The sequence below is a fragment of the Coptis chinensis genome, chromosome 9, assembly GCF_015680905.1.
Source record: "Coptis chinensis isolate HL-2020 chromosome 9, ASM1568090v1, whole genome shotgun sequence".
Lineage (NCBI taxonomy): Eukaryota > Viridiplantae > Streptophyta > Magnoliopsida > Ranunculales > Ranunculaceae > Coptis > Coptis chinensis.
The window spans coordinates 83,677,092-83,704,564 of NC_141464.1; the positions used below are offsets into that span (position 1 = coordinate 83,677,092).

Below are 27,473 nucleotides of genomic sequence, written 5' to 3' on the forward strand. Positions count from 1 at the left end.
TTTATACAGAACGTCAAACTTACTAGAATAACTGGGGCTGGGGCTGGGGCGGAGATATGGGTTTTGGCAGTGTGAGTGGGGAGATTGGAGAAGAGGATATGACCGTAACCAACCTACATTTTGGCCCAAGCGGTTCTCCGTTGCTAATATATTTTCACATGCTTATTCACCCCATACAATCTCTCTCTGAATTACTGGATTAATACATAATAATCAATTACAACTTCACAAAAGCATCCAGTAACTCCATCTCAGGTTGGATTAGCGAGAAATAAAACAAAAATACCTCCATCTCAGGTTGGTGGTGTAGTGTTCCACTTCTATTTATCACATTTATCATTCAGTCCTTTGCTTTTTCCTAGTCAAATGCAAATTGTCTGTTTTTTCACCTGACTGTCATACATAATCAATTACAAAGCCTAGTTACTTATCCTACTTCTCCTCCAACTGTTCCAGTTCTGTGCATACAAACCACTCAAAAGTAGATTCTTAATGTTCATTGCTAATAATTAGTACACACAGCGCCAGAATAATATTTGCTAGGAATTCTCATCGTGATGATCCGTCTCATCAAAGATCTCCTCCTACACCTAAAAAATTTAATATCCAGAGTTACAATCACGAATGGGAAACTATTGAGAAAAATTGGAAAGAAAATGGTAGTAGGTAATAAAATGCGTGCTGCACCTGTAATAGCCTTTCAATAACATCTTCCATAGTTATGATGCCAACAGCTTCCCTCTTCCTCATCGAAGCTTTTTGCAGTGGGTTCTCATCCATTTGCAGGACATCTGCATCAACGCCTCTAGCCCACTTTTTGCTCCTCGTCCATGATGTGCTCCTTTGAGAATTGATACCGTTTGTTGGGAAAACTTTTCCAACCCCTGGAGTGGTCTCATCTTTATGCTTTTATCTCTTGGCAGCTTTTCACTATCAATGTCCACCTTCACGCCTTTTGCAGAGAACGACCCAATAAAAAGTCAGAAGAGGGAAACAACACGCAATTTATGCTTTTGCTACAGATACGAACATAAAACCACAACTTACCATATAAATACCACAAAATGACAAAAATAGACGGAAACTGAAGGAAACCAATAAAATTACTAAGCATCAAAGTCAGCACTTACCAGCACCTCGAGAGCTTGCTGGATGGTTGCTCCAATGTCATGTCATGACGCCTTATGACCACAGCCATGTGATTGTGACCTTTCTGGAACTCGCTCAAGATTTCCTTACAAACAAGGGCGCTTCTCTGGAACTCCTGGGTACATACATAGACAGATCAGTTGAAATGTTATTGAAAACGTAAGCACAAATAAATGTATAATCATTCCACTATTCCAAAATCAAATACCATTGTTTCAACTGGGTAATAAATCTTAATCTCCTTTGGTCATTGTCGCCACAAAATGGAACTTAATGCCAATTCAGAGTTCAGACTGAGTCTGTAATTGAGGCAAAAATAAGAGATTCCATTTCACTGCGGTACACAATGGAGTGAATATCCTCAGGACAAATGTAAGACCAAACAGACAGTAGTAATACCTAATGCTACCAGTTTGAGATTATGAATAAAATGGTTTGGGGTGTCTATATCACTATATTAGTGTTAATGCATAATTAGTTTGCTTAAATATCTTAGCTTTAGAAGGCATGGGACACTACCTTTTATTTAGTTCTTATATTACTGTGACTACATAAATTACTAATTATAAAGTCAGGATGGAAAAGGTTTACAGTTGGCGTCCAACAGACCCAACTGAAGCAGCAATAACAGGTTCAGAAGCAATTCAAGGCGAGTCCCATGGTGGGGAAAAATGCAATTCCTGCAGTGGAGCCCTTTAAAAGGCTGGCTGCTTGCCTAAATGAACAAATCAACATAGTCTTTGCAAGTGTTCTTTGTACTTTTTAGTGCCAGGAAAACCTTTTAATGTGCTTTTGATAATGACTGGTTGTTAACTTATTATACTTATATAGAGTACAAAGAAGGTCCTGTTAAAGTGTTTAATAATAGTATATTAAACAGTTAAAGTGTTTGACTAGAGGCTGTTTATCTTTTCAAATCATCTCTGAGTCGATCACAAAAGTTGTAAGTGGATTACCCTACAGATATAATTACCTTGGAATCCCAAGCTGACGGTGACATTCTTGACAGGTATCTCATCTGCAGGATGAATTGTTAATAAATTCTTCACCTACAATTCAAAGACAAATTAGTTGAGAGCATGGCATACTAATTTAAACAAGTCATTTTGCCTACTTAAACTCTAAAGTTGTAATGGACCAATCTTAATTCGAATTTTTTCTATTTTGTATACCTTCCAAAATAAAAAGATATCGACTTAAAAGGGATGTCAGTAAATATATGTTTAACTCAAACCCTTTTTCTTCCTATTGGTAAAATTATAAGCCCCTCCCAATTTGGCATATGATTAACCACTTCAAAGAGGTCCACATATTCTAAACAAAAATAAAGAAACGACTCATTTCACATCAATAGCAATTATGATAAGAATGTAACTTACAAGAACAAGCCCAATTATGTTTGTAGGTTGCTCATAGTAAACAGGAACTCTGCTATGCCCTTTCTCCAAAATCAGCTTCATCAAATCCCTGGATGATTCAAAACTATTATTTGCATAAAGACAGGATGAAAACAGATACTAATACACTATTCTTAATTATAACAAGAAACGAGCATATAAATAGTTGGTTTACCCTTTAAACATTTTACATACCTGTCAAGTTTGGCATTGATATCAATTGCAAAAAGTATCAGAAATAGGAGTCATGGCATCACCAGCTGTTTTTTCTGAGAGCTCAAGTGCTCCTGCAATGATAGTTGTTTCATCATGAGTCAGTTCTCCGCCTTTTCCAGCCTGTTTACAAGACCAAGGATGAATATCAGTATATTGTACAAAAGGAAAATGGCTAATGAGTGTGGTAAAACTATAATGTAAGAGATAAAGACAGCTAAGTAAGAGTTTTCATGACCAGTTAAAACAACAAAAATAGCACGTATCAAAAACAAGAATATTACAAAGTCGTAAATTTCCTATTCTGCATCACTAACCAGAACAATGGTGCTCTTAAGGATTCACAAGATAAACTCTGGCAGACTGGTCGTGAAAAATTAAATGATTAAAACAGCACACTCACCTCATTTCCATGAAAATCCACAAGTGTTTTCAATTCAGCTCTACGGAAAAGAGCTACATGCCTGTCTCCCAATGTAAAGTCTAATAGCTGAAATATAACATAAAAAATTGATTTTCACGAACACAATGTTCTGAGAGAGAAAACAGTGTATAATGCACAGAATTTTTGGGTAAAGAATAGAAGAATTAGAGAGAATAAGAAACATAAACAATTCACCTTGCTTATAGGATATGCAACAGGAAAGCAGATCCAAACAAGTACACGTACAAGTGGAGCCACTGCCGCACCAATTGCCAAACCGTGTCGGGAACAAACTGATTGTGGTATGATCTACGAGTGCAGACAGTCCATTGAAGTCAACTAAGCAATTCAATCATGGGCTCATGGCAAAATTTAAAAATCAATAAATATATAACTCAATTCAACCTCCAGATCGTAAACTGTATGTCTCCCAAGGTGGGTGGTACTTAAGAAGAGGAAAATAAAAAGTTACATAATAGATCTTTCAGTCCATCAATCAGCATGAACTCAATAAGATCTTCCAAATAACACGTTGAATTGTTAATACATAAATGGGTGCTACTTCTTATCAGTATATATATTTATTTCTAGCTCACCTCACCGAACAAGAGTATCAAGGTGACTGAAATCAGTATTGCACCCCAAGCAGTAATGAGACCATCAAGAAAAATGGGGAGGGCCTGAAGAAACAAAAATAGCAATGATTTCAGATACCAATTAACAAATTGAAAACATTATTTAAAATAAATTGACCTCCATGGCTGCAGCATTGTAGATAAGTAAAGTGCATAGCAATAAATGCTGCTGTCTGACCACCGGCAATATTTTCTCTGAAAGGAAAAAAGGCCACCCATTAATTAGGTGAGATAGTTAGAAGTAACGAGTATTAAATTGAGATCGATAGTACGAACCAGCGTGTTTCCGGTCCTTGGGAGTGCCCGATTTGGCAAGGACTTCAAGATCAACTATACTTAACGACATGAGGCCTAAAGTGAGTCCAGACATCATACCCGCGAACATCACCAGAAAAACGATCACTACTATGTATATGAAAAATCCCGTCTCGCAACATCGATGCTCAATCGTCATTCACTTCAGAATCAACTTGAACAACTTCAGAATGATGTCAGTTTTTATGCGTGGGAATTTTCTGTTGTTGTTGTTATTATTATTATTATTATATGTGTGGGGAAATGGATAAAGAGAGATAGAAACAATTGCGTCACGACAGTTGTCGTGATCGAAGGCCGACTGGTTATAAAGGTGACACGAATGTTGTAACGGGGATTTTGTATACAAAAAAGATTGGAGAGAGAAACAGAGTGAGACATTGTTGGTGGGGTTTTGCCGCAAGTGAATTAGACGGTAATATTAACGGGCACTCGACGGTCACTTGCAAAGTAGTATGTGTCATGTGTGGGTTCAAATAAAGTACTTTGGTTATGGAGTCGAGATCTCTACAACCGAGTATAGAGATCATTTCTGTAACCGTGTTATCTCGCCGTTGATCCGAATCTAAAATATATGTGTGCCTCGATGCCTGTGTGTGCATTCCGAAATATGTGTGTGCAATAAGATACGAGATGTGTGTGTGGTACAAAGATCAATTTCTGTACCTGGTTATAGAGAAACCGGTCTTGTTGGTTATAGTCCTTATCATTAAGTCGACTGCTACAACAGAATCAATGACTCTGGTCTTTGAACCGCCTACCATGTGCGCACCCACCAAGTGGCCATAGTTCTTTGTCCTTCTGTGGTGGCCCCATATAAAAAGGAACTCTGTTAGTTGGATGTGTTTAGAAATTAGAACACACACATAAGCAATGGATGTGATTATCGAAAAAAAATCAAATAAATAAGCAATGGATGTGTGAATGTGTCACGTCGTCATATGCACGCGCCATATCATAAAATATTAGGGTATGCGCTACCCCGAGACACTCGTACACGTTTACGGTACGCGACATAATACCCCTATACATAGGGATATAGATAGTCAAAAAAAGAATAAAATATAGATATATATTTCAAATAAAATTTCTTATTGTCTTATTTATTTATTTAATTTTACCGGGCTTTATCATACCCGAAACCCGAACTCGATGGGTATCCAAAATATAGGGTTTGGTCACACTTCTCAACAAAAATACCCGACTCGAACTTCGACCCGCTAAAAACTAGTCCGAATTTGGATAACCGATACCGCTCAAAACCGAAAAATCGGGTTCAACCTGGTCGGTACCCGTTTGGACATCCCTAACCATACACCAAAAAGCCTAGTAGGTGCCGCGAATTGGTCCATTGTTTGTTGTGACTTAAAACCCAACCCATAGTCCAAGAACTATTGTTGAATAAGAAAACACACGACCCACTACAATTGAGTTTATTATGAAGTGTGATTGAGTGGATCACACAATGAGAGTAAACAATTTATAGCCCGGAATATATTGGATCTGGCCATATCATAATTTTTGAGAAAGATTTGTAATCACGGATGGAACCCTTTGGGTTCCACAGTTGTTTTGTTAGATAGATAAACGCCACATGAGAACATTGAAATTGATCTCCAACGGTTTAAACACTCCCACACCATCTCAGTTGGCGCATGAACCACATAAGCATTGCATGCTAATTTGAACATTATGTTAGTATCCCACTCTAGCCTTCTACGACGCTAAAATGCTACAACCCAAACACCACAACATCAACTCATGAGCGTGAGAGAACACTGCATGCCACTTATATTGTTGTCCCACATAGCACACCACTTACAAGTTACAACTAAAGACTCGATGAGAAATAGGTCAAGAAAGTGACTTGGTGAGAAATAGGTCAAGAAAGTGAGTTTAGGTGCTCGAGCTCGACTCATTACTTACTTTCCAGCAGCTAAAGCAGAAAACTGATGAAGTATACAAGTGAATTCATTTAAAACAAAATACCCATAAAAACCTCCAACGCTCTTTGTGTTCAGCCTCGTGTCCATTCCGCACTTTGAAAGCCAAGCTTTATGAAGCTTTGAACCTTGCCAACTCCCTCGATGACTTGATGTGTGCAGCAAGATGGATTCTTTGCTTGCGATGGTAGCGATGGTAATTCAGGTTTGTAATTTCGTTCACATTTCAATTAAATTGCAAAAGTTATTTATAAACAAAACTAATATGATCATGTGAATTTGTCAAAGTGATTTTAGGTAAGCAAAATGATGAAAATAAAAGAAAATAGACTTTGATTTCAAAAATAGAAAATCCGTTTCAACGAATCATATCTCCATTAAGAGTTAGGCTCGATTTTTGATCCCTAATAACGACTCTTCATCTCTCAACGAGCGTTATTAGCGTGTGAAATCGATATTATTAATCGTTATAATTATGGGCTTATTCCTAAAATAGGCCCTTAAGGCCCATCAGTCTTTGAAGTCCTGAACACAGCTAACAATAAAACATTGAAGACGAACGTAGAAGCAAAGAATTTTGTAGAATGTTGTTGAGAAGCATCTCCCAGTTACGAACACCACTGAATTCCATCCCACGTGCACTTGTCACTTCCTTAAATCGAATCTCCATCATTAATCAACTCCCACAACTTCCAGGAACCCACTCTTTTTCATCTCACTCATTGAAACAGAAAACAGATGAAATATCCAACCCAAATTTTATCTACAACAAAGACCCAGAAAAACCTCCCAAACTATTTGTAGTTCAACCTCGCCTTCGTTCAGATGTCGCTTTAAAGGCTAAGCTTTCTGAAGCTTTAAACCTTGCCAACTCTCTCGAAGAGCAGCGAGATGGTTTCTTTGTTGGAGATATTAGTGAAAAGGAAAGGCCGGCTCATGTCGTTGTTCAAAATCCAGTTGCTCGATCAATTAATTCAGGTTCTTCTCATAATTTACTTTTAAGTAAATAAAGTTAATTTTTTTAATATATATAATGTCTGTTTAATGTTTGTTCTAGGCACATACTTTGGAAGTGGGACTGTGAAAACAATTAAATGTCATATAGATGCTGAGGAGACAAAGGTAACACGGGGTTTATTTTGATTCATCTTTAGTTTACGACTTGGGTGAGTTTAACAAGGACCATTTAGTTTTAGCAGGATGAGTTTGATGCTGTCTTTATAAACGCCATTCTTTCAGGGGTCCAGCAACGTAATCTAGAGGCAAGTTATCTTTTGTTTATAGTAAAATTCTGCCTATACACAGATGGTATGGTATTGATACTTTCAGAATTGTAATTGCAGCGTGAGTGGGGGAAACCTATTTTAGACCGGGTAGGACTTATAATAGAGATATTCCATGCTCATGCTCAAACTAGAGAAGCAAAGTTACAGGTAATTTTACTAGTTTTCTTAGGGAAATTTGTCAGTTTTTAATTTTAGTCTCTACTGTTCTTTGTTTCTTATATTTTATTTTCAATTTTGCTAGTCAGAGTTAGCCGCGCTAATGTACAGGAGGACTAGACTTATCCGTTTGCGTAGCCTTGAAGGAAAATTTACTTTTGGAGCTTCTGGAGAAAATGAAGTTGTTAGTGCCCGAGGGTGAGTTTAAAACCATTATAAGTTTGAGTGCAATATTGTGATCATAGAAAGAACTCAAAGAAGTACTTTAATACTCTTTACATGTCAAGCTGATAGTTTTTTGTACAATTCATTGATCTGAGTACGCTTCACATTTTCTGATCTTATTTCATATTGTAATGATTCTCTGAACAGTTTCTTATGTAAATGATTATCATTGCAGGAGAGGAAGTGGAGGCCGTGGTTTTATCAGTGGTGCTGGAGAAACTGAACTCCAGCTTCAACGACGAAGGTGTTAAACATACTTTTATTTGAGCAATTAATCCTATAAACTCCACTTGTTACTCTTTGATTATAAGCTTATGTAAATGGAAGAAAGAGTTACTGGATTAAGTATACTATAGTACAAATATAACAGTACAACAATAAAAAATAAACAGACACGAGCTAAAGGTTAACTACAATGCAACACAGCATCTCACAGTTCTCACTACATACCACCCAACAATGAAGCCCATATGATATTTAAAATCTCAAATGACGTGGCCTCCAAAGGGGAAAGTCAATGGCTTTGCCTATTATACTATGTGTTGGTTGATCCTGGGAATAAGGAAAAGTGACTCCTAATTGCTCAACAATTAAAGATTATAATTATCTGGTCTAAATGGTCTGATTTCACCAATGTTTCATGGGAATATTACTTCTACATCCTACCAAAAGGATTGTGATCAATGAATCTGAACAAATACTCAAAATGCACCGTTATTCACATTGGATTTCAGAATTCTGGAAAGGAGACATTATTTGCTATCCCAAATTGAAGAGGTTCGTTTCGAACTAGGGCTCTGCAACGTGCTTCCCCAGGGGGCGTGGTGGCTCAGAAGGTCAAGGCCTATCTACTGTTGCCATTGTTGGGTATACAAATGCGGTATGTCATTCTAAATTTGGTCGTTTCTATTATTGACTTAAATAAAAATTCAGAGAATCTGGTTCCATTGTCTCATTAACAAATCTCTATCGACCTATGTGTTCTGTAACAGGAAAATCAACTTTAGTTAACGACTTTCAGAGAGTGATCTGTACAGTGATGATCGGTAATTACCCACAGATCCCGTTTCAAGTGTAGAGGGCCAATTACGTTAAATATTACTGATGTTGCATGTTTGCTTGTACAACCAATTTGCAGATTATTTGCCACAGTGGATCCTCGAAAGTGAGAAGTGTTATGCTTCCATCTGGGTAATTATTAATGAGAACATTGAGTACTTTATATATCCAACCTTTTGAAATTTGAAGGAAGCAGAGCTCCTTTGGAAGCACGCCTTTCAAATAGTGAGTTTGATTTGTTTGTACTGTTTGTATGAATATAGGAGGAAAGTGCTTCTTAGTGATACTGTGGGGTTTATCTCGATTTGCCCGTGCAGGTATGAGGAAGAGATGCATAAAACTCTAAATTTTCCATGGATTAAAAGTTTTCCTCTTGGTTGTTTGTGTTTGTGTTTATTTTTTTTTTACTTTTTGTACAATTTATTTGCTGACTGACATCTCAAGGTTTTCTTTTCTTTTTTCCTGTAGTTAGTGGAAGCATTTCATGCAACTCTCGAAGAAGTGGCTGAAGCTGATCTTCTTGTGGTATGAAGAATTTGTTGCGTCTCTAATCTTATAGTAAAGTAACTGTTCATCTAAGAGTTTATTTTAGTTTCAATGGACTATAGTAACTGTTCATATATAAGTTAGTACTTCTTTTTGAGTTTCTGATTAGACTTTTGATCTCATGAACTTCAGTAAGTCCTAATATTAGAAGAATGCTTGAAAGAGTGGTATAATTTCGATGACTTTTTTAACCCGAAAGAATGTAAACTGTCTCTCTAAGAAGTTTCATCCATAGATGCTACACAGTCCAAAGTAACCTATTCTCCCGGTCACCAAAACAAACAGACACATATAAGTTTTACCTAAATACTTTGTTAAATTCGTTGCAGCATGTAATAGACTCAAGTGCAGTTGATCTGGAAGAGCAAAGGTCAAGTGTACTAGAAGTACTACAACAGATTGGGGTCCCAAAGGAGAAGCTTCAGAATATGATTGAAGTGTGGAATAAAGTACTATTCGTTACTTTTCTTTTTTCAGGTTTTTATTTGGATGTTTATTCTTTTGCCTTTTTTGTTTTTGTTTTTCTCCTAACGTTATTATTGATATTTATTATTTTCAACATTTTTTGGTAGTCTCTTGACCTCTTGTTCATTCTTGGGCTTTTCATTCAACCTTTTTTATTTTACAAGTTGGTAACTTAATATACTTCTGATTCAGTCAGACAGATGCTGCATCAGATGAAGTATTAAGTATTAACTGAAGTCTCAAATTTACTCAGATAGATCTTCGAGGAGAACGTGCTGATGACTCTCTGAGTGATACTGAAGATGAGTATGGTCTCACCGAAGCAGATAATGGTACAGAATCAGGTACATTGTCTGAAGAGATTGTTGATGAGGATAATTCGGTGAGTGAACTGACACCAGGAGAGTGTCGAGAGAATGTGGATGAACGAGAAAATGATTCCTTGGATGACTGGAAGGCTGTAGATGACCAACAAGATTCCTTGGAAGACTGGAAGGCTGTGGATGATCAAGAGAATGATTCCTCTGAGGGCTTGAAGACTGATAATAACACACAAGGCGAGTTCTCTGACGATAATGTGTTGGATGCTGATTTACTTTGTCAAGATGTTAAACCGCTGGAAACCTCTGCTATTATGGGGATCGGATTGCAAGAGGTGCTAAACCTCATTGATGAGAAGCTGGATAAACAAAATGTAGCGGGAACAAGGACCTTTGATAAGTTCAACCGTAAGTGGAGGCCGCCACGTAATGCTGATGTTGACACGGCAGTTGGGCAATAATAGGTAAGCTGCCATGTATGCAGTATATACTTCAGAAATTCTTGTAACTATCCAGGATGAGTTTAATTGTAGTTTCCCAGGCATCGCTTTGATTTTACTGTTGCAGTTGGTCTTTTTAAAGATGATTTTCATAGCCTTATTTCACACCCAAAGGAACTGCATATCTTGAAAACTGAGCCTTATACAGTATAATGTAGTTGAATGCCTGTAGAGTTAAAGAATTCTTTATGGATAAGTTTTAATGTTGGCTGCAGAGTCTTAGGCGTGTGGTACAAATATCTGAGATATGGACATTCAAATAGGTTTAGTGAAAAGAGAATTGTAATTGACTCCCCAGTTCAGCTTGCCGGTTCAGGCGTAAATGTGTTTTTCCAATCAGTACTGTTTTCTGATTGACCGATTTAGTAGAGCATCGACCTCATTATATACTCCTACTCGAGCACAGTTGTCATTATGTTCTCATGATTTCTGTGGTAACTTTGACTCGCGTTTGAAGTAAAACGAAAATGAGCAGGTCTGTGAAAACAAGATTCCTGCAGTCCAAATTAGGAAGGTAAAATCTGACTTTATTGAAAGTGTGCAATGCCAAATATATCCATGTTATCTGCTGCCAATAGAATGAATAGTAGATAGTGATGGCGCTAGATGTTTGGGTTCTATGGGCTAGGACGCTAGGCTATGAGCCCAACCGCGTTAAGCGTGGAGTCCTCCCAGTCAGAGAATAAAAATGTACATTTGGGAATGTTTACGGAAAAAATAAAAATAAAAATGGATCGTCCATGTCGGTAGACAAGGACCTTATAAAAGGATAGTGAAAGGAAAGGGTTTTGAGGCATTGATCGTGACTTGCAGTGCTTGCTGTCACACAACTTGTCCTTAAAAGAAATATGAAGAATATCGAAAAAAAAAATACTTAAAAAAGAAATATGAAGAGCCATCTCCTCACCATGGTCCATTGTTTATTAGCGTGCTTATGCTCCACGCCTTTCATTTTTAATATTCAATCTGACACCGACACTGACACTTCAAGCAAATGAAGTAGTAACGATTTCCTGCACTTGATAGTTCATACTTCATAGCTACTTAACTACCAAGCTTCTTTCCATAATTCCATGTCCATGCTCTACAGCATTTTAGCTACCCTACACTATTTCGGTTTAACAACACTTTTTAATATTTAACTTGTACTCTGTCTAGTTTTTTTTGGTAACTATTCTGTCTAGTTGTCTTAGAAGAACGATGTTGAAATTTTTTATCGGTTGCTAAGTTGATCTTATTATCTTTTAATATGCGCCCAAAAATAATGTTAAACTAGGCTGCAATATATATATATATATATATATATATATATATATATATATATATATATATATAGGGAGAGATCCATATACAACATTTTTTATACAACAATTTATAGGTGACTTCAGATCGGATTAAGGGCTTTCGAAAACATTTTTTTTCGAATGGTAATATCTTTTTCAAATCCGATTCAATTATTTTTCGGATGGCAATTTCTTTTCCAAATTTGAAAAATTCATAAAATCGAAATTTTTTCAGAATCGGCAAAATTCATTAGTAAATCATAATTTAAAATATATAATCGGGTTCTTTTTTAGGATAACCATTTTTTATCCAGTCAATACATTCACTTAACAGTCATTTTGAAATGTATTAATTGAGTAAACAACTCGATCTTTTTTAACACGCTTATTCAACAAGTTTTTTTTTTTTTTTTTCATGTTAATACATTAATTCAGTAAATATGAAGATGAGAGAACGAGAAACACGTATAATAATGACAATATTGATTTTTTTTAAGTTGTGAGAGAGACAATTTTCTACTCCTCTAAGGTTTTTATTTGATTTGTAAACTATATGTAGTTTTAATTTAGTAACTATATGAAATAGACGGCTATATGTTGAAAATTTATAAATTAATCGGAAATCGGATTGGATTGGATTTTGAAAACACATCCAACTCCGATCCAATTATTTTTTAGAAAAATCGGATATTCGAAACACAAATATCATTGCCAAATTCAGAAAAAATATCATATCGAAATTCGGAAAAAAGTGACACCCCTACAATAGTTTACACAACACCTTGTTTGAGTTGATTTAAGAGCTAATACTTTGTAGGTATGATCTTTTTACTATATATAGATCATATTCACAAAATTTTAGTTCATTTCGAAATCTCTATCCATTTTAAAAGTAGATTTGAAAATGTGATTTTTTTTAACGGCCAAGATTTGAAATTTTGCAACTCTCTTTTGACATATTTAGAAATTTCTAAATGAGTTCATTTTTTATAGGAATGTTATCTACGGTGAGAATGTAAGATCCACGAAAGAAAAATCTTGAATGAATTGAGTTTGTAGAGTGAGATATAGACTATGGTATAAGTTATTGCATAAAAAGTGTTATATATATATATAATCAATATCTTAAGATGGTTGAGAATCACACAAAATCTCCAACTGTTTGAAAACTTCACAATGATTCGAATTTTAAGCTTTATGATTTTCTTTAAGCGAAGAAATTTTCAATTCCAATATCTTAATGTGGATTATTTTAAATAATATGTTTGGATTGTTGGGAACGGCGATACCAATCGATTTCCACTAAGATAATTTGTACTTTGACAAACTACTATTCCAACAAAAATATAAACTTTCACTACAACCAACAACAAATTCAACGTTCCAAGCAATTAACAACTATCACAAATAAGTACTAATAATGCAAAAAAAGTTAAGCATACCACAACACAATATGTAACGTGGTTCGGCCAATGATGTCTACTTCCACAATAGTTAATCATTTTATAAGTATGAGAAGGAATATTACAATCACTCATCTCAAATGTCTCCACTTTATTAGATCACTTATATTTTCTTACAAGTTTTTCTCTTTGCAAGAGTTTTTTTATCAATTTTGATTGCTCTCAAAATTGGGTTTCTATCAAAGACTTCGTTTTCCAAAACCTAACTTCTATTTTTATAGTAATCTGAAATTTTGGTGCGTTTGCAAAATTTCACATTACTGTGGAGAAAATCAGAACCCAACTTATTCAGTCACGAGCACAGGCGCGCTCTCAGATAGGCAAATTTGAGAGCGTGCGTCCTCTTATTTTCCCAGTTCAAAAAGTCCAGTAACTTTGTTTTATGAGAGGTTGGAAAAAAAAACTATTTTCTTTTCACGGCAAGGGCACAGACGCACCTTGGGCAAGGCCAATTTGAGCGCGTGCGCGCTCAAACTTATTCACACAAACAGTACTAGTTTCTCTCCACTTCCTTATGTGAGAGATAACTCTAACATGGATAATATGGGTGAGTTGCATACATCACATTCAGGGTCAGCTTAATTTTTTTTCTTCCTAATGGTTCGTTCACCTTATAATGCCCTGATTAGTTAATGTAAGAACAAAAACAGTAAAAAGTATAGACAAAATTGCAATCTACGGTAAATTTGAGTTCCTCCATAGTCCATACGATTTAAAAGTCTCACAACAAACCTCACTTTAGTAAGTGTCACGTGATAGTCAATTAGTCATAATGTAAGTTTAACCAAAAGGATTAACTAATTAAAGCAGGCGAAGGGGGAATATAAAAATAAAGCTGTCTCCAAGGAGGTAATTCACATTTCTACATTTCTATTTCACTAGACAATAGACTTCACAACCATAACCTCAGATTGGGTTTTCAGAGCAGAGAATCTGAAACAGAAAAAAAAAAAAAAAAAAAAAACAAAAATTAGATCCGCACTCCCAATGCGATTTCTTCTTTAATCTATTTCTCTCCTCTCATATCTCAGGTATGTTCTTCTAGATCATTAATTTGTTATTACTGAATAAGATTCATCATTAATCATCTCATAATAGATAGATCTCGTATTGTTAAATCGTTTTTTTCTATTAGTTAATTGAATCAGTGTGGAGCTTGAAATCGATAATAGCAATGTCAAGGAGGCCAGTAAATCCGGCAAGGCGATTCGCGGACAGTGCAAGTGTTCCATTTACAAATTCATTACATTCGAAATCACGCTCTTCGCCTTTCCTATCTATTGGACTTGTACTTGTGGTATATCTATTTTTCTCGTGTTCCTCGATATGATATTTTTTATAATTAGTTTTATAATTTCGGTCTTCTTATATTTTGCAGGGTGCTTTACTTCTTATTGGTTATTCTTACAGTGGTTCAGGTTAGTGTGTAGATCTACTGTTTTGTCTTTTTTTATTGCACTAGTTATTGCTTCTGATTTTTACGTTCTAATCTCTCACAGGTGGATTTGGTGGTGATAGTAATGTTGTTAGCAAGGCTGAAGGTAATTATATCATCTTGACATCTTGACATGACCGAGCTTGATGTATTGATATTGATTTGTTTAGATTTGTGAAATTATTGGTAGGGAATGTGAGGAGGTATTTGCAATGTTGTGGCACGGATTGTCAGTGTCCATAGAAGTATATAGTCATAAGGTCGTAGAAAAATTGAGAATATGTCAATGTCAGTGTCCATTTTAGGCTTTTAGTTGCCGCTATAAATTTTTTTTGAAAAAAATGGTTCAAGAGAATGAAGTAGAATTGAGGGAAACAAACGATCGAACATTCTTGCATTACTGCAGTTAATTCTTGTATGAGTTTGGTTAGAGAAGAAATATTGCAGGGTATCCATTCAACATTCATATTTTACGTGTTCTTGAAATTCTTACAACAACTTTTACGGGGTAAATTTCAAATTTATTATTGCACAAGTACATTTGTGAAGTTGTTCTCTGCGAGTTAAATTTATTGTCACTTGCATAAATAAAGAGATACTTGAAGGCGTAAACTCAAGTTGTTTTGCATAGTTATGCGTATCCAAATTTGTAAGACCCTTTTCAGTTTCCTTTTGAGAAGGATTTTCGTGAATCAGAAAGAATTTAGGAACTAGTAAGTACTCTTGTTATGTATTCGGTTTCGGCCTTCATGACTGTTGCCCGTGTTCATTTTTTATTCGTTGTCGAACATTTTTTAGGTGTAGTCGATGTAAAACGCCTTAGCAAGGTCGCATTTAGCTTAGGTGAAGCATCTTTGTAAATAGATGGAATAGTTTTCTGTTTATTATGAATTGTTTTACGTGAACAAGCATAGCAGATTGGTAGCAAGGATCTCCTGGACATATTTTTCCATAATGTTTCTCGTCCTTTTATTAAGATTGTTCTTAGTCAATGAAGCTTCTTCTATTTAAAAGTCCTAAGAAAGCTACTAAATTTGGAGCTTAATGCCCTGTACGTTGGAAAAATCTACGTTAATGATTCATTGATTTTTTTATAAGAAAGTTTTAACTGAAATGAGAGAAGGGAATGCTTTTTTTGCAGAAAGAAAGGGAGAAGGGAATGTTAAGTCACATTTTTGCATTTGTAATGCATCAAAAACTACTATGATTATGCTGAATGTTACCCACTTTCCACGTCCTTCTATTTTGTTCTATACAGATCATCGCCAAATTATGTCAAAACAAGATGTTTAATCTGTATTAAAATTTGAATGTATTCATGTCTGAAGGTGATCTCTCATGCACATCGGAAGTTCTGAGAGCAATACCAATACTCAAGAAAGCGTATGCAGATAGTACGCGTAAAGTTCTGCATGTTGGCCCTGATACTTGTTCTGTTGTCTCAAAATTGCTAAAAGAAGAAGACACTGAAGCCTGGGGGGTGGAACCATATGAAATTGAGGACGCTGATGGTAATTGCAAGAGTCTCATTCGCAAGGGCATTGTGCGTGTAGCTGATATCAAGTTTCCTCTTCCATACAGAGCAAGATCGTTTAATCTAGTTTTAGTGTCAGATGCACTGGATTACTTGTCACCAAAGTACCTAAACAGAACTCTTCCAGAATTGGCAAGGGTGTCAGCTGATGGCCTTGTTATTTTTGCAGGTAGTTTCCTAAATAAGTTTGTTATTACACACGCAAATTTCACAGTACATTACTGGTCTACTTGAGAAGCTCAGTTACTAATTGATGTGTGCATATCGTGCGTAATTTTTGCAACAGCCAAAAAAAAAAAAAAATGAATAGGATAAATTAATTAGATATATATAGAAGGAACTTTATGAAATACACAATACTCCGTATCCTCTTCCCCCAATATAGTAGCAAACATATTATCTCATAAAAAGCCTTGCAGTTATACCCTTCCTTTACTTACAATGGTATGAATCCAATTTTCATTCAAACAGATTGTATCTCCTCGATCATCTTTTGTTCACATATCTACATGCCTTACTTGTTCTTCATGAAAAGAAAATCAATTATAGCTTAGTTGGTAAAACCTTTAGGTGATGATACTAGAAGTCTGGGGTTCGAACCCTGCTATACACAATTGAGTTATTGATCTCTTTAAAAACAGGCTTGCCCACATATTTTTTTTTGTAAGTGCTTTCTAGCTTAGTTAGTAAAACCTTTGGGTGATGATACTAGAGGTTTGGGGTTCGAATCCCTCTACACGCTATTGAGTTAGTGAGTTACTGATCCCTTTAAAAACAGGCTTGCCCACACATTTTTTGTAGGTGCCGACTAGCAAAGTCGGTAAAACCTTTGGGTGATGATACCAGAGGTTTGGGACTCGACCCCCGCCTGCATTAAAGAGTTACTGATCTCATTTAAAACAGGCTTACCAATAAAAAAAAAAAAAGTTTAAAGACAGATTCTGCCTATTATTTATTTTATCATATATGTCTAAGTATCTTTCCTTTGACGACTTCAATCTCTAGGTTATCCAGGTAAGCAGAGAGCTAAAGTTGCAGAGCTATCGAAATTCGGCAGACCGGTGAGTGGTTATTAATGTGTATCTTATTTTTGGTTTCTTATCTATTATGGTTATAAAGTGTCTTGGATGTTGTATTGGATCCTTGGTCCTGAAGTCAGAAAACCCGTTAATAAACCTTTTTGTAATGATTTTGTTCTATAAGATATTTCGTGTATAACAAGCTTTATCACGTATGATGAGGCGTTAAACCTAATTTAATTTCAACACAGTATATGCATCTATAAATTGTATGGATCGAGAGACACGTTAGATCCATTAAAACTGCTAAAAATTTACCCATGCAGCTTCAGTAGAAGCCATAAAAGCCAGAACTTCTGCGGATAAAGCAGTAATAACAAAGTCAAGTTGTCGAAGAGTTTGGTTTAAAAAAGGAAGTACTGAACTAATGATCTAACAAGCTACTGCATCTCTATGCTGACATAGTCAGTGAGCTTTGTGCATCAAAAGAACCAGAGTTGTTTACGTGTTCCTTACACTGTTCAGTTACTGTTTCTGGGTGCTCAACTTCAAGCTAACCACTTGTACAACAGAAGTCTCAATGTGCTATTGAAAGTATTGATATTTTTATTTGGTTCTGGTTTTTGATTTATCTAGTTCTGCAGTACAATTTAGTGTGGGATATTTAATTATGCGAACTGCTTTGTCACGAGAAGTAGCCATTCTATTTTCTGTTTAATTATGAAAATGACATTTTGTTTTTTCTACTGAAGGCTAAACTGAGGAGTTCATCGTGGTGGATAAGGTACTTCGTTCAAACTGGCTTAGAAGAGAATGAGTCTGCCATCAAGAAGTTTGAGCAGGCTGCTAACAAGAGGGCATACCAGCCAAGTTGCCAAGTTTTTCATCTCAGCTCATACCATTGATACCACGATATGTGGGCAGCTTCTTTAAAATGGAAATTCTCCAGATATCTCCCAAGGTCGACAGGGATAACTTTTTACCCTTATGTTTGCTGGTTCGTAAGATACCAAATATTTTTTATTTAAACTTTTATAGGGAAGGTTACATTTTTACTGTGCTGTATTTGTCAAATTTGCTTATTTAAACTTTCTGTTGTAAAAGCTCTGACAGTTTCGTTATCTGTCATTAATCCCAAGGATTTATTATGGCGAGGAAATTTTCTCATTCCAGGACTGCTGTCGAATTCTAAGATATTCAGTTTTTTAATATATATATCAGACAATGATGTAGTAGTGACTAGTGAGGGCACTGTCTGCTCCAGCCCTTCTTTATCATGGTTGGCTACTTGGCTAACATATACCGAAACACACAATTTCGCTGTACAACATGCATGCTTGGGTTTATGGCTATTGCTAGATTTTCAATGTAAAAGTGAGAAACACTTTACTATACGGACTAAGATTAAAAATTTAGCAGCGCCTTGACAAGTTGACATGAAGTGAACAAAAGGGAAATGTCACGGAACAAATCATAAAGAGACGAGAAACCTTAGATAAGATGACGAGAGAGAGAGAGAGAGACGATATTGCTATTATCGACAAGTTGTATTTTATGTACATTTGTTTTATTGATTTGGTTTCAACATCTCTCTCTCTCTCTCTCCCCCCCTGTGTGTAAATTGGACCCAAAGCAATCATCAGCCAACAGGTTTGTCCTATCATTCCTTGTTTTCTTCTTTGTTGATTATAATAGCTGCTGCACACATCTCCACGCCATACCTTGTATTCGTTGTGTTGGCTGGACTCCTTGTTTGTTCATTATCTATTGCTCCCACACAGACCTGATGTTCAATACATTCTGCTGGATAGACAAATTGGTACTCGGTAATCCTTGGATTTTGCTACTGTTGAGTGTAGTTGTCTTTTATCTCGATGCATGTAAACGGTCTAATACCTTTTTGTATTAGCAAATCCACACCTCATTGATGCAACAGCAGCTGTGTAATTCGTTAGTGCTCATTACGCTGTTGTTGACTTGAAATTTATTTCCTTTATCTGGAAATTTACCCTCTTTCTTCTACGTAAATATTTCGGAGAAAAAATAAGTTGGTTTTCCTAAATGTTCAGTTTTGTTCACCACTTGAGAAAAAAAAAAGTATTTGTAGACCAAAGATTAGAAAGAAAAATCAATCTTTTCTGATTATCTTAACGCAAATTGGTTACTTCTGTTTTTTAAATGTTTTTATTTTTGCAAAAAGAATTCATGTTTTCTACTATTTTCAATTTGTTGGAAAACACTTCTCTTTCCAACGAATATGTACGTCTCCTTTATTTCAAAATTCCAGCGTCTTTTTCTTGATTAACGTTTTTGTGCTCCTTGTCTGAAAACCTTTTTGACAGCGTATGGCCGTATGCTGAGTAAAGAATTTCCTCACCCCAAAAGTCTCTTCTTTTCAAACAGTTTTTCACATTGTTTCTTTTTAAAATTAAAAAAAATTCTAATAATTTTCATCACTTCCTTTTTCAAAAAGAAATACATTGCTACCATATTGAGAGTCATTTTTTTTGGAGAAAAACAATCTTGGTTTTCTGTGATTTTAATTTTTAAGCACCACAACTAAAACCTAATCTAAAGCCAAAAACACCTGATCTACGTCAGATTCGAAAGCCACATATATATAATTAGAAATGTGAATTAGAAATGTTTTCCAAGTTGGATATATATAATTATATATATGCAAATAGTGTGTTCAGTCTAGTTTGCATGTTATTGCTACTGGGGCAGGCCTATTTGGCTCAATTTTTTAAAGAATGAATGTTTACTGTTACCAACTAGCAATCTCACTGTTCTCTATAACAACCCGATGGTAACAGTGATTTCTATCTTTGTCCTTGACCTCAAAAAAATAATTTTGAAAGAAAAAATCAAAGTAAAATTAGTTCTGCTATTGCACTAATCAATACTATAGGAGGAATGGATCAGAGTCCTGGCTTGATAAATCCCTGAAAAGAGATATATAAAACGCATAGTATAATCTTAGTCGATCATCTGGGGAAAGGCTCATCACTTCCATCCTATTTTCCCTACGTAGTCTTTGAAAAGCATCGTTATTTGGTGAAACCAATTATAAGTAATAGACTAATTGAAGGAAGAAAGAAAGAGTCTCAGACATCCAAGGAAGGAATAAAAGCAGCATAAGCTCTCAAGCCCGGCGAAAGGCGAAAGCTCTTAGGCGGCCACTGCGAATGTCTCTGAGAAACAAGCCTTAAAATTTGTCATCACAGACTCTTCCTAAATTTTTACTTTCAAACAACCAAGAAACAAAAAAAAAAAGAGAAAGAAAAATTTCAAGCTAATTCCGAATGTAACAGAGAAGTTTTCGAACGTGGTGAGTTGTGATTTGTGAGAGGTATATATATATATAGATTAAAATTAGGGTTTGGGTGGAAGGGTTAGGGTTTTAGATTTTGGCGGCTATGAAAAATGTGATAACCGAACTAATTCATTCAACAAATATGTTTTGGGTTCGGCCCAATGGGTATCAGTACAATCGAACCAGTATTGAAAACTTAAATGTGCTAAAAGGTCCATTTAAGGCTCAAGTCTCTTATCCATATACTGTACCAGATCCTACTGGTCTCCTTAAGCCAGAGGGAGGAATTAGGTAAGGAGATTCTCTTTCGCCTTTTCTCTTCCTCATATGCGTGGAAGTTCTATCTAGACTCCTTGACAAAGCTAAAATCAACAAGCAAATCCATGGGATCAAAATTAGCCGATCAGATACTCCCATATCTCATTTGCTATTTGTTGATGACAGTTTTATTTTTTGCAGGGCTAATATTAATGAGTCTCACAAGCTCAGAGATATCTTCGATGTTTTTAAGAATGTTTCTAGCTAGGAAATAAATTTTCAAAAATCTGGTATTTTCTTCAGCAAGAACACTCACTACACACCCTAGAGATTGGTGAAACGGATTCTGAAGATTAGCAAAAGCATTACTTCGGACAAGTACCTGGGAGCACTCTTGGTATTAAGCAGACGAAGTACACAAGACTTCAATGAGGTCACTACTCGAGTTTTTCAAAAGATGAAAGGCTGGAGAGCTAATATTCTCTCCCACACAGGAAAAGTTACTCTCATCAAATCAGTCCATCTTATCTTATATATGTCAATATTTGATATACCGGCTACCACATGTTTTAAACTGGACTCAATGAATGCAAACTTCTTTTGGGGACAGAACAAGAACAATGGAAACAAAATTCATTTCATCTGTTGGAACAAAGTTTTTCAACCCAAATCACAGGGTGGGCTAGGCATCAGACTTGCCTCAAACCACAACACAACTTTACTGGATGGCTAAGCTTTTATGGAGATTGATCAAAGAACCTGAAAAGAATTGGGCATCTAGCCTTATCAAAAAGTATTCTCCTATAACAGCCATTCTTAGAGTAAAAAACTCGTCTCATTCCTCCAAAATTTAGAAGGCCATTCTAAAAGCTCGCAATGAAATCCTACCAAACTTGTGTTGCCATATTGGTAATGGTGCAAACATTAACATTTGATTGGATCCGTGGATCCCTACCATACGTGACCATAAACCTTTTGGGCCACCACCCAAGCCAAACCAGTTTAAGTTTGTATCCGATCTTATTGATCCCATAACCAGGGTGTGGAACTTGGATATTATAAACGAGTTATTCATCTCTACATTGATAGACAAAATTCTTAAGATCCCACTTAGTGGGACTGTTTATGATACGATACTATTAGATGGTTGGGAGAGAAGAATGGTGAACTCACAGTTAAGTTAGTATACAAATATTTTAGCAGTGATTACCAATAAAATTCACATTTTTTTTTTGGAATTACATTTAGCATCTCGACACTGCTCAACGGGTAAAGCTCTTCTTATGGAAAGCAGTAAAAAATGCCTTGCCGACAAATAACTAACAACAGTTACACTAGAAGCGTGAAGGAGATGAAGAAGGAATGTGGTATCATTTTCCTATTGACGTGCTTCCTCCCTTTCCCCTTCCTCTCACAATTGTTTATTAGTTTTTTCTTCGGTGGTGACAGCCTACAGGTTACATATCAGACACACACTAAGATGAGGGCCTATCATCAAACGGCCTTGCTGATTTGTTGGTATACAACTCGCCTGCTATAGCTGCCCCCACCCATTGTGATTTTGGGTGGGTGGGTGGGTTCCGTAGCCTTACATTGTTTCAGGTCTCGGTTCTCAATTTTGATTCAGGCCGGGTTTGTGTGGCCGAATAACTAGTGAAACAATTCAGATAGGTCTGCTGCATTGATCGTAGAACGCCTTTGACATGAATATGACAATCACCCACGACTGAGAATGGGATGGAACCACTTGGTACTCTGTCAAAGCTTTGGTAAAATATCATTTTTTCATGTTCTTTGAAGAAACAGTCTTTTCTGTGCAATAAAAAAAGCACAACTAAAACCTTAATCTAACGCAAAAATTAATAGCCGTCCTCAAAAAGTCATTCTGTTATTCCACCACAAACCCAGTAATCCAGTGAGTCAACTCAGTTTCAAAGAATGTCTGTGTCTGCACAGCCTGCACTCGAGGAACACAAGCCCAAACAAATCCGACTTGAAGTTGGCTTTGAGGTTCTTTAACGACTCTCCATGATATGCGGATCCATTGTTGATGGAATGTAATTTACCAAGTGCACAACCACATGCTTTTTAAGCCCTGCTTGCCCATTAAATCTGAGAAGTTTTTTTTTGTTTTTTTGAATTGGTTATGGGGGTTAGGCAGACCCCAACCTGTATTAACTTTGAAACTTTTGGTACATGGTGCCTCTTGCATCATCATCTATCATTTCTGATAGTTTGGCATCAAGAGGGTGATTGATATACATAAAAACTATATAATTGATAATACATAGTTTTGACAAGTAATCTGCTGGCTTGTTACATTCCCTGTATGTGTGTTGTATACTGAATTTCTCCAGTCGGCTAATGAGGAGGGTAATGGATGCATGAAGGTTCAGGCAATACCACGGGATGGTTTCCTTACATTGAATGATTTGCATTGCTCTGTACGAGTCAGTAGCTACTCTCACTTTCTTAAGGTTCATAAGAAGTGTACACTCAAGTCCTTTCTCAACAGCCAATAACTCCTGAAACGTGACTGATCTATTGAGTGAGCTCCCTGTGTAAGCACCAAGAACAACTCCTTCTCTATTCCGTAGGACATCTCCATAACCACAACTGCTGGCAGTGACTGATCCATCTGGGTTCAACATAACTTCATCTTCTCCTGGTTTGATCCATGAGCATTCAATGAACGAGGGGACGTAGTTAACTTGCAGACCTATTTTGTGCATGAACTCTCTTGTACCAATACTATCAGTGGTGTCCTTGACTGCAGATTGCAAATACAGCTTCATAGTGTTGACCATTCTCCAGTAGAGTAATTGAGGCGTAGTACTCTGATTTCTAAACCTCCTAGCATTTCTTTCTTGCCAAATCCAGTAGACCGTTGCACATATCAAGGTTTTTGCAATTTCAGCTTCTTTAGAGGCACCCTACAATTTCTAAAGATATCATACCATTCTGACAGAGAAGTTTTAACCACAGATTCCCAACCAAGTAGAGCTCTCACATATGACCGCACTTGTTTTGTGAAAGGACAATCGAAAAACAAGTGATGTGAATTTTCTCTAGCATTACTGTCACATAAACAACAACTCGAGTGATTCAAGATATTTTTCTGCATCAGTTTATCTTGAGTAGGAAGCGCACCTACAAAAAGTTGCCAAATAGTAAAAGAGTGTTTGGGAATGACGAGTTTACCCCAAACAACTCTGAACCACTTTACCTTCCTTCGAATAGCCTTAAGAGCTGCATAGGCAGAGTTGACAGTGTACTTTCCATTGCTTATAGCAGTCCACACTAACTGATCATTTGGTAGCAAAGAATTAATAGGAGTTCCTATTATCATAGATTTGAGCTCACATTGAGGTAAATTGGTGATGCTATGCTCGCACGGAAAGTTGAAGACATAATCTTCACCAATAATCATCACAAGAACATCTACCTTCTTTGAAGCAGTGAAACCTAAGTGAATCTCTAACTGTAATTTCTCTACCAACAATGGCAGAGATGAACTTGATTGCGTTGTGGCAATCCCCACATATCCTAAGATTCTTCACCACAAGTATAGGTTCTCCATCTTGAGTGTTCATCAACCCAAATGCTACAGCAAGTTTCTCACTATGGTGTCCTAACACCATCTCCTTCTCCCCCTCTAAGCAATCATCCTTAACTAAAGCCCACCTCAGGTCTGGCACATATCCAGCTAGCTTCATCTTCTTGGACATCTCCTCCAAGAAAATATGTATTTCCCTTATCATTGGGTGACACCTATCTTCGGCAACAAAGACATGAATATTCTTTTTCACCTCAATCCAACTGCAACCAGGTTTCTTCTTTACTCCTCTGTCTCTCATCAGTCTCTTTACAGTTGCATACTCCTCCCATCTTCCAGCACTGGCATAAATGTTTGCAAGCATCACATAAGGAGCAGCATTGTTAGGCTCAAGCCGAAGACAATGGCTTGCTGCCTTAGCTCCAAGCTCTACATTTCCATGTGTCCGACAGGCACCAAGCAATGCTCCCCAACTAATTGAGCAAGGATCAAATGGCATAGTCTCGATCAATCTCTCGGCTTCATCCAATTTTCCCGCTCGTCCAAGTAGGTCAATCATACAAGAATAATGTTCGGCGTCTGGTTCAATCCCAAACTTTTCTTTCATCATATTAAAATATTTCCAACCTTCATCGACCATTCCCGTGTGTGCACATGAAGAGAGGACAGATACAAAGGTTATGCTTGTAGGCAGAACCTCTAATTCAAGCATTTTCTGAAACATAAGCAACGATTTGGTTCCATGTCCATGCTGTGCATAGCCTGCAATTATCGAATTGAATGACACGGTATTATGTTCTGGCATCGTCTGGAACAACCGTCTAGCATCCTGGAGATTACCACATTTTGAGTACATTGCTATTAATGCATTGCTCACTGATATCCGGTTAATGGGAATATCTGATTTTAGTGCCAAAGAATGAAGCTGCTTGCCTTGGGAGGGGGATGACAGGTTCGAACAGGCACTGATGACGCATACAAAGCTGCAGTCATCAGGATAGTAACCTACTCGTTGCATCCGTCTAAAACAATCAAGAGCATCTTCAGAATGTTTTTCTTTTTGTGAATAACCCGAAATCATGGTATTCCACAAAACCAAATCCGGTTCTCGGATCTCTTCAAACACCTTTTTAGCACCTAAAACGCCATCCCCACATTTTGAATACAAATCAACCAAACCACTTCCCACATGGGAATTCTCATGACACCCGGTCTTGATCAACTTTGCATGAAATTGAAGCCCACCCCTGAAATCCTCGACGCATGTAAACGCAGTCAGAACACAAGCCAACGTGAACATGTCAACATTGAAGTCCCTGAGTATCATTTCCTGAAACACTTGCAATGCTTTCAATCCTTCCCTATGTTGCCCGTACGCAACAATCATAGAATTCCAAGAAACCTCATCTTTAATCACACTCATTTCATCGAAAACCCGTTTCGCTTCCTCTAAAAACCCGTTTTTGCTATAATAAGTTAGCAACGCATTACAGACAGAGACAAAAGCATCAAAGCCAGAACAAACAGCTACACTATGAATTTGAGTAATCAAAACAATGTCATCACGAGAAGCATTCAACAAGCCAGAAAGAGTAAACCCATCCATCTCCAAACCCATCATTCTCATTTGAGTAAACAAGTTAAATGCAGATAAAGTATCCCCTCGATCAGCATACCCAGAAACTAGAATGTTCCAGGACACAATATCTGGACTTGGAATTTGGACAAACAAGTGACGGGCAATATCCATTTGAGATTCCTTTACGTAAGCAGCTATCATAGTATTGTAAGTGAAGACATTTGGATTATGAGTATAGTCGAATGCGTTGCGAGCAGAAACAATGCGACGACATTTGGCGTAGAGAATGATGAAGTGGTTGGAAATGTAAGTTGATGGAGGGATTATGGATTTTATGAAAAGTGTTTGAAGTGATTTGCCTGTTAAGATGTCTCTTTCGGAAATGCATGTTTTTAGGATGTGGCAATATCTTTTTAGGTTCCATGAAATTATTTGGTTCATCTACTACTTTGTGCTCAACGTCATGTCATGTGGTGGAACTATTTTTATAGGTGAACCGTGGATTTAAATGCCGCGATATTTGGTCACTAATTCATTCTCGAAATATTCAATGTAAAATTTATCACGTGCGTGGTGCGTGCCTACTTTTTATGTGTTTAAACCCCGTTTTCGTGTATAGCCCATGTGATGGGGAGTCTGGTTAAGCCATAACGCTGAGATGAGAGCATCTTTAGGTGAGACACTATCTTAGTATCATACACTAAATTTTTAATAATTTGGTGTTTTTTCATCTTTTTCGAGAAGAGAGACACATGTTGATGAAACTCAAAAAAGCAAAACACCAAAATTTAAAATTTGGTATTTGCTTTCAGTCTTTTTTGTATCAAATCTCTCTCATGGTTTTTCGAACACTGCATGGGCTTAGGCTAGAGTGTGGGCTTTAATCACGCAATTTTTGCGAAAACTGCGCAAGAAATTTGAAAATATAAGAAAGAATAAAGTTAATGTGCGACACATCGTGCGGTTTCTGGAAAACCGCGTGAGCTTGGGCTTCTGTGGTACGCTTTTGTATAGTTCGGAATTTCCGAATTCTCGGAATTCTGACAAATCCGAAAACCAAAACCGGAATTCATTAAATTTCGACCCCTATTACATTCGGAATTTCGGATGATTTTAGAATTTCAGATATTTCGACTCTATATTTAGAATTCTGGTTTTTTGAAAAACCAAAATTTCAAGCGGAATTCCGAAGTTTCGTTCGGAATCACAAACTATGGGCTTTTGTAGTACGGTTTTGTGAAAGTTGCGTGGGATATACAACGTGGTTTATCCAAAACTGCATCATTTAATGTCAACTATTTGATATGACTCCTGAAGTTTGGTTTGGTTGGTGTTTTTTAGGTTTGGTATTTGGTTTTGGTTTAAATATTTAAGTGTTTTCTTGGTTTCTCTTTTAA

General features: G+C 36.6%; 3 protein-coding genes, 2 non-coding genes and 1 pseudogene across 6 annotated transcripts; 2 read left to right on the top strand and 4 right to left on the bottom strand.

Annotated features, from left to right (window-relative positions):
- Positions 1–347: 347 nt before the first annotated feature.
- On the bottom strand, positions 348–4,569 carry LOC147478891 (DUF21 domain-containing protein At2g14520-like; annotated as a pseudogene). The gene is made up of 11 exons (XR_015208678.1): positions 4,095–4,569; positions 3,937–4,013; positions 3,780–3,863; positions 3,379–3,492; positions 3,163–3,249; positions 2,742–2,882; positions 2,529–2,616; positions 2,142–2,198; positions 1,140–1,261; positions 688–972; positions 348–584 (listed from the first exon to the last, which is right to left on the bottom strand). The product of XR_015208678.1 is annotated as a DUF21 domain-containing protein At2g14520-like (transcript).
- A 2,036-nt stretch (positions 4,570–6,605) lies between these two features.
- On the top strand, positions 6,606–10,849 carry LOC147478892 (GTP-binding protein At3g49725, chloroplastic-like). Its single transcript, XM_086582732.1, has 12 exons — positions 6,606–7,054; positions 7,134–7,198; positions 7,276–7,338; positions 7,420–7,509; positions 7,604–7,716; positions 7,919–7,987; positions 8,478–8,623; positions 8,736–8,789; positions 8,882–8,934; positions 9,271–9,327; positions 9,678–9,797; positions 10,067–10,849. The coding sequence occupies exons 1-12, from the start codon at positions 6,661–6,663 to the stop codon at positions 10,592–10,594; spliced, it is 1,752 nt and encodes a 583-aa protein (XP_086438858.1). The 5' UTR covers positions 6,606–6,660; the 3' UTR covers positions 10,595–10,849.
- A 3,394-nt stretch (positions 10,850–14,243) lies between these two features.
- LOC147478893 (putative pectin methylesterase CGR2) lies at positions 14,244–18,539 on the top strand. Its single transcript, XM_086583929.1, has 7 exons — positions 14,244–14,410; positions 14,515–14,676; positions 14,758–14,797; positions 14,879–14,920; positions 16,143–16,517; positions 17,354–17,409; positions 18,120–18,539. Exons 2-7 carry the CDS (start codon positions 14,554–14,556, stop codon positions 18,270–18,272), a joined length of 789 nt encoding a protein of 262 aa, XP_086440055.1. The 5' UTR covers positions 14,244–14,410; positions 14,515–14,553; the 3' UTR covers positions 18,273–18,539.
- A 1,744-nt stretch (positions 18,540–20,283) lies between these two features.
- LOC147478894 (small nucleolar RNA Z103) lies at positions 20,284–20,383 on the bottom strand. Its single transcript, XR_015209929.1, has one exon. It is a non-coding gene; the product is annotated as a small nucleolar RNA Z103 (small nucleolar RNA).
- An 87-nt stretch (positions 20,384–20,470) lies between these two features.
- On the bottom strand, positions 20,471–20,597 carry LOC147478895 (small nucleolar RNA SNORD14). Its single transcript, XR_015209908.1, has one exon. It is a non-coding gene; the product is annotated as a small nucleolar RNA SNORD14 (small nucleolar RNA).
- Positions 20,598–23,175: 2,578 nt separating this feature from the next.
- On the bottom strand, positions 23,176–26,547 carry LOC147478896 (Pentatricopeptide repeat (PPR) superfamily protein). Its single transcript, XM_086584569.1, has one exon. It carries the CDS (start codon positions 26,515–26,517, stop codon positions 24,358–24,360), a length of 2,160 nt encoding a protein of 719 aa, XP_086440695.1. The 5' UTR covers positions 26,518–26,547; the 3' UTR covers positions 23,176–24,357.
- Between the last annotated feature and the right edge of the window lie 926 nt (positions 26,548–27,473).

Excerpts from the sequence above, each read along its gene's own strand:
- LOC147478892 (XM_086582732.1), top strand. The coding sequence starts at position 6,661 with ATGTTGTTGAGAAGCATCTCCCAGTTACGAACACCACTGAATTCCATC. Across the intron at positions 7,988-8,477 it reads CTCCAGCTTCAACGACGAAG|AATTCTGGAAAGGAGACATT; the intron begins GTGTTAAACATA and ends ATTGGATTTCAG. Across the intron at positions 8,790-8,881 it reads GATCTGTACAGTGATGATCG|ATTATTTGCCACAGTGGATC; the intron begins GTAATTACCCAC and ends ACCAATTTGCAG.
- LOC147478893 (XM_086583929.1), top strand. The coding sequence starts at position 14,554 with ATGTCAAGGAGGCCAGTAAATCCGGCAAGGCGATTCGCGGACAGTGCA. Across the intron at positions 16,518-17,353 it reads TGGCCTTGTTATTTTTGCAG|GTTATCCAGGTAAGCAGAGA; the intron begins GTAGTTTCCTAA and ends TTCAATCTCTAG. Across the intron at positions 17,410-18,119 it reads TATCGAAATTCGGCAGACCG|GCTAAACTGAGGAGTTCATC; the intron begins GTGAGTGGTTAT and ends TTTCTACTGAAG.
- LOC147478896 (XM_086584569.1), bottom strand. The coding sequence starts at position 26,517 with ATGAACCAAATAATTTCATGGAACCTAAAAAGATATTGCCACATCCTA.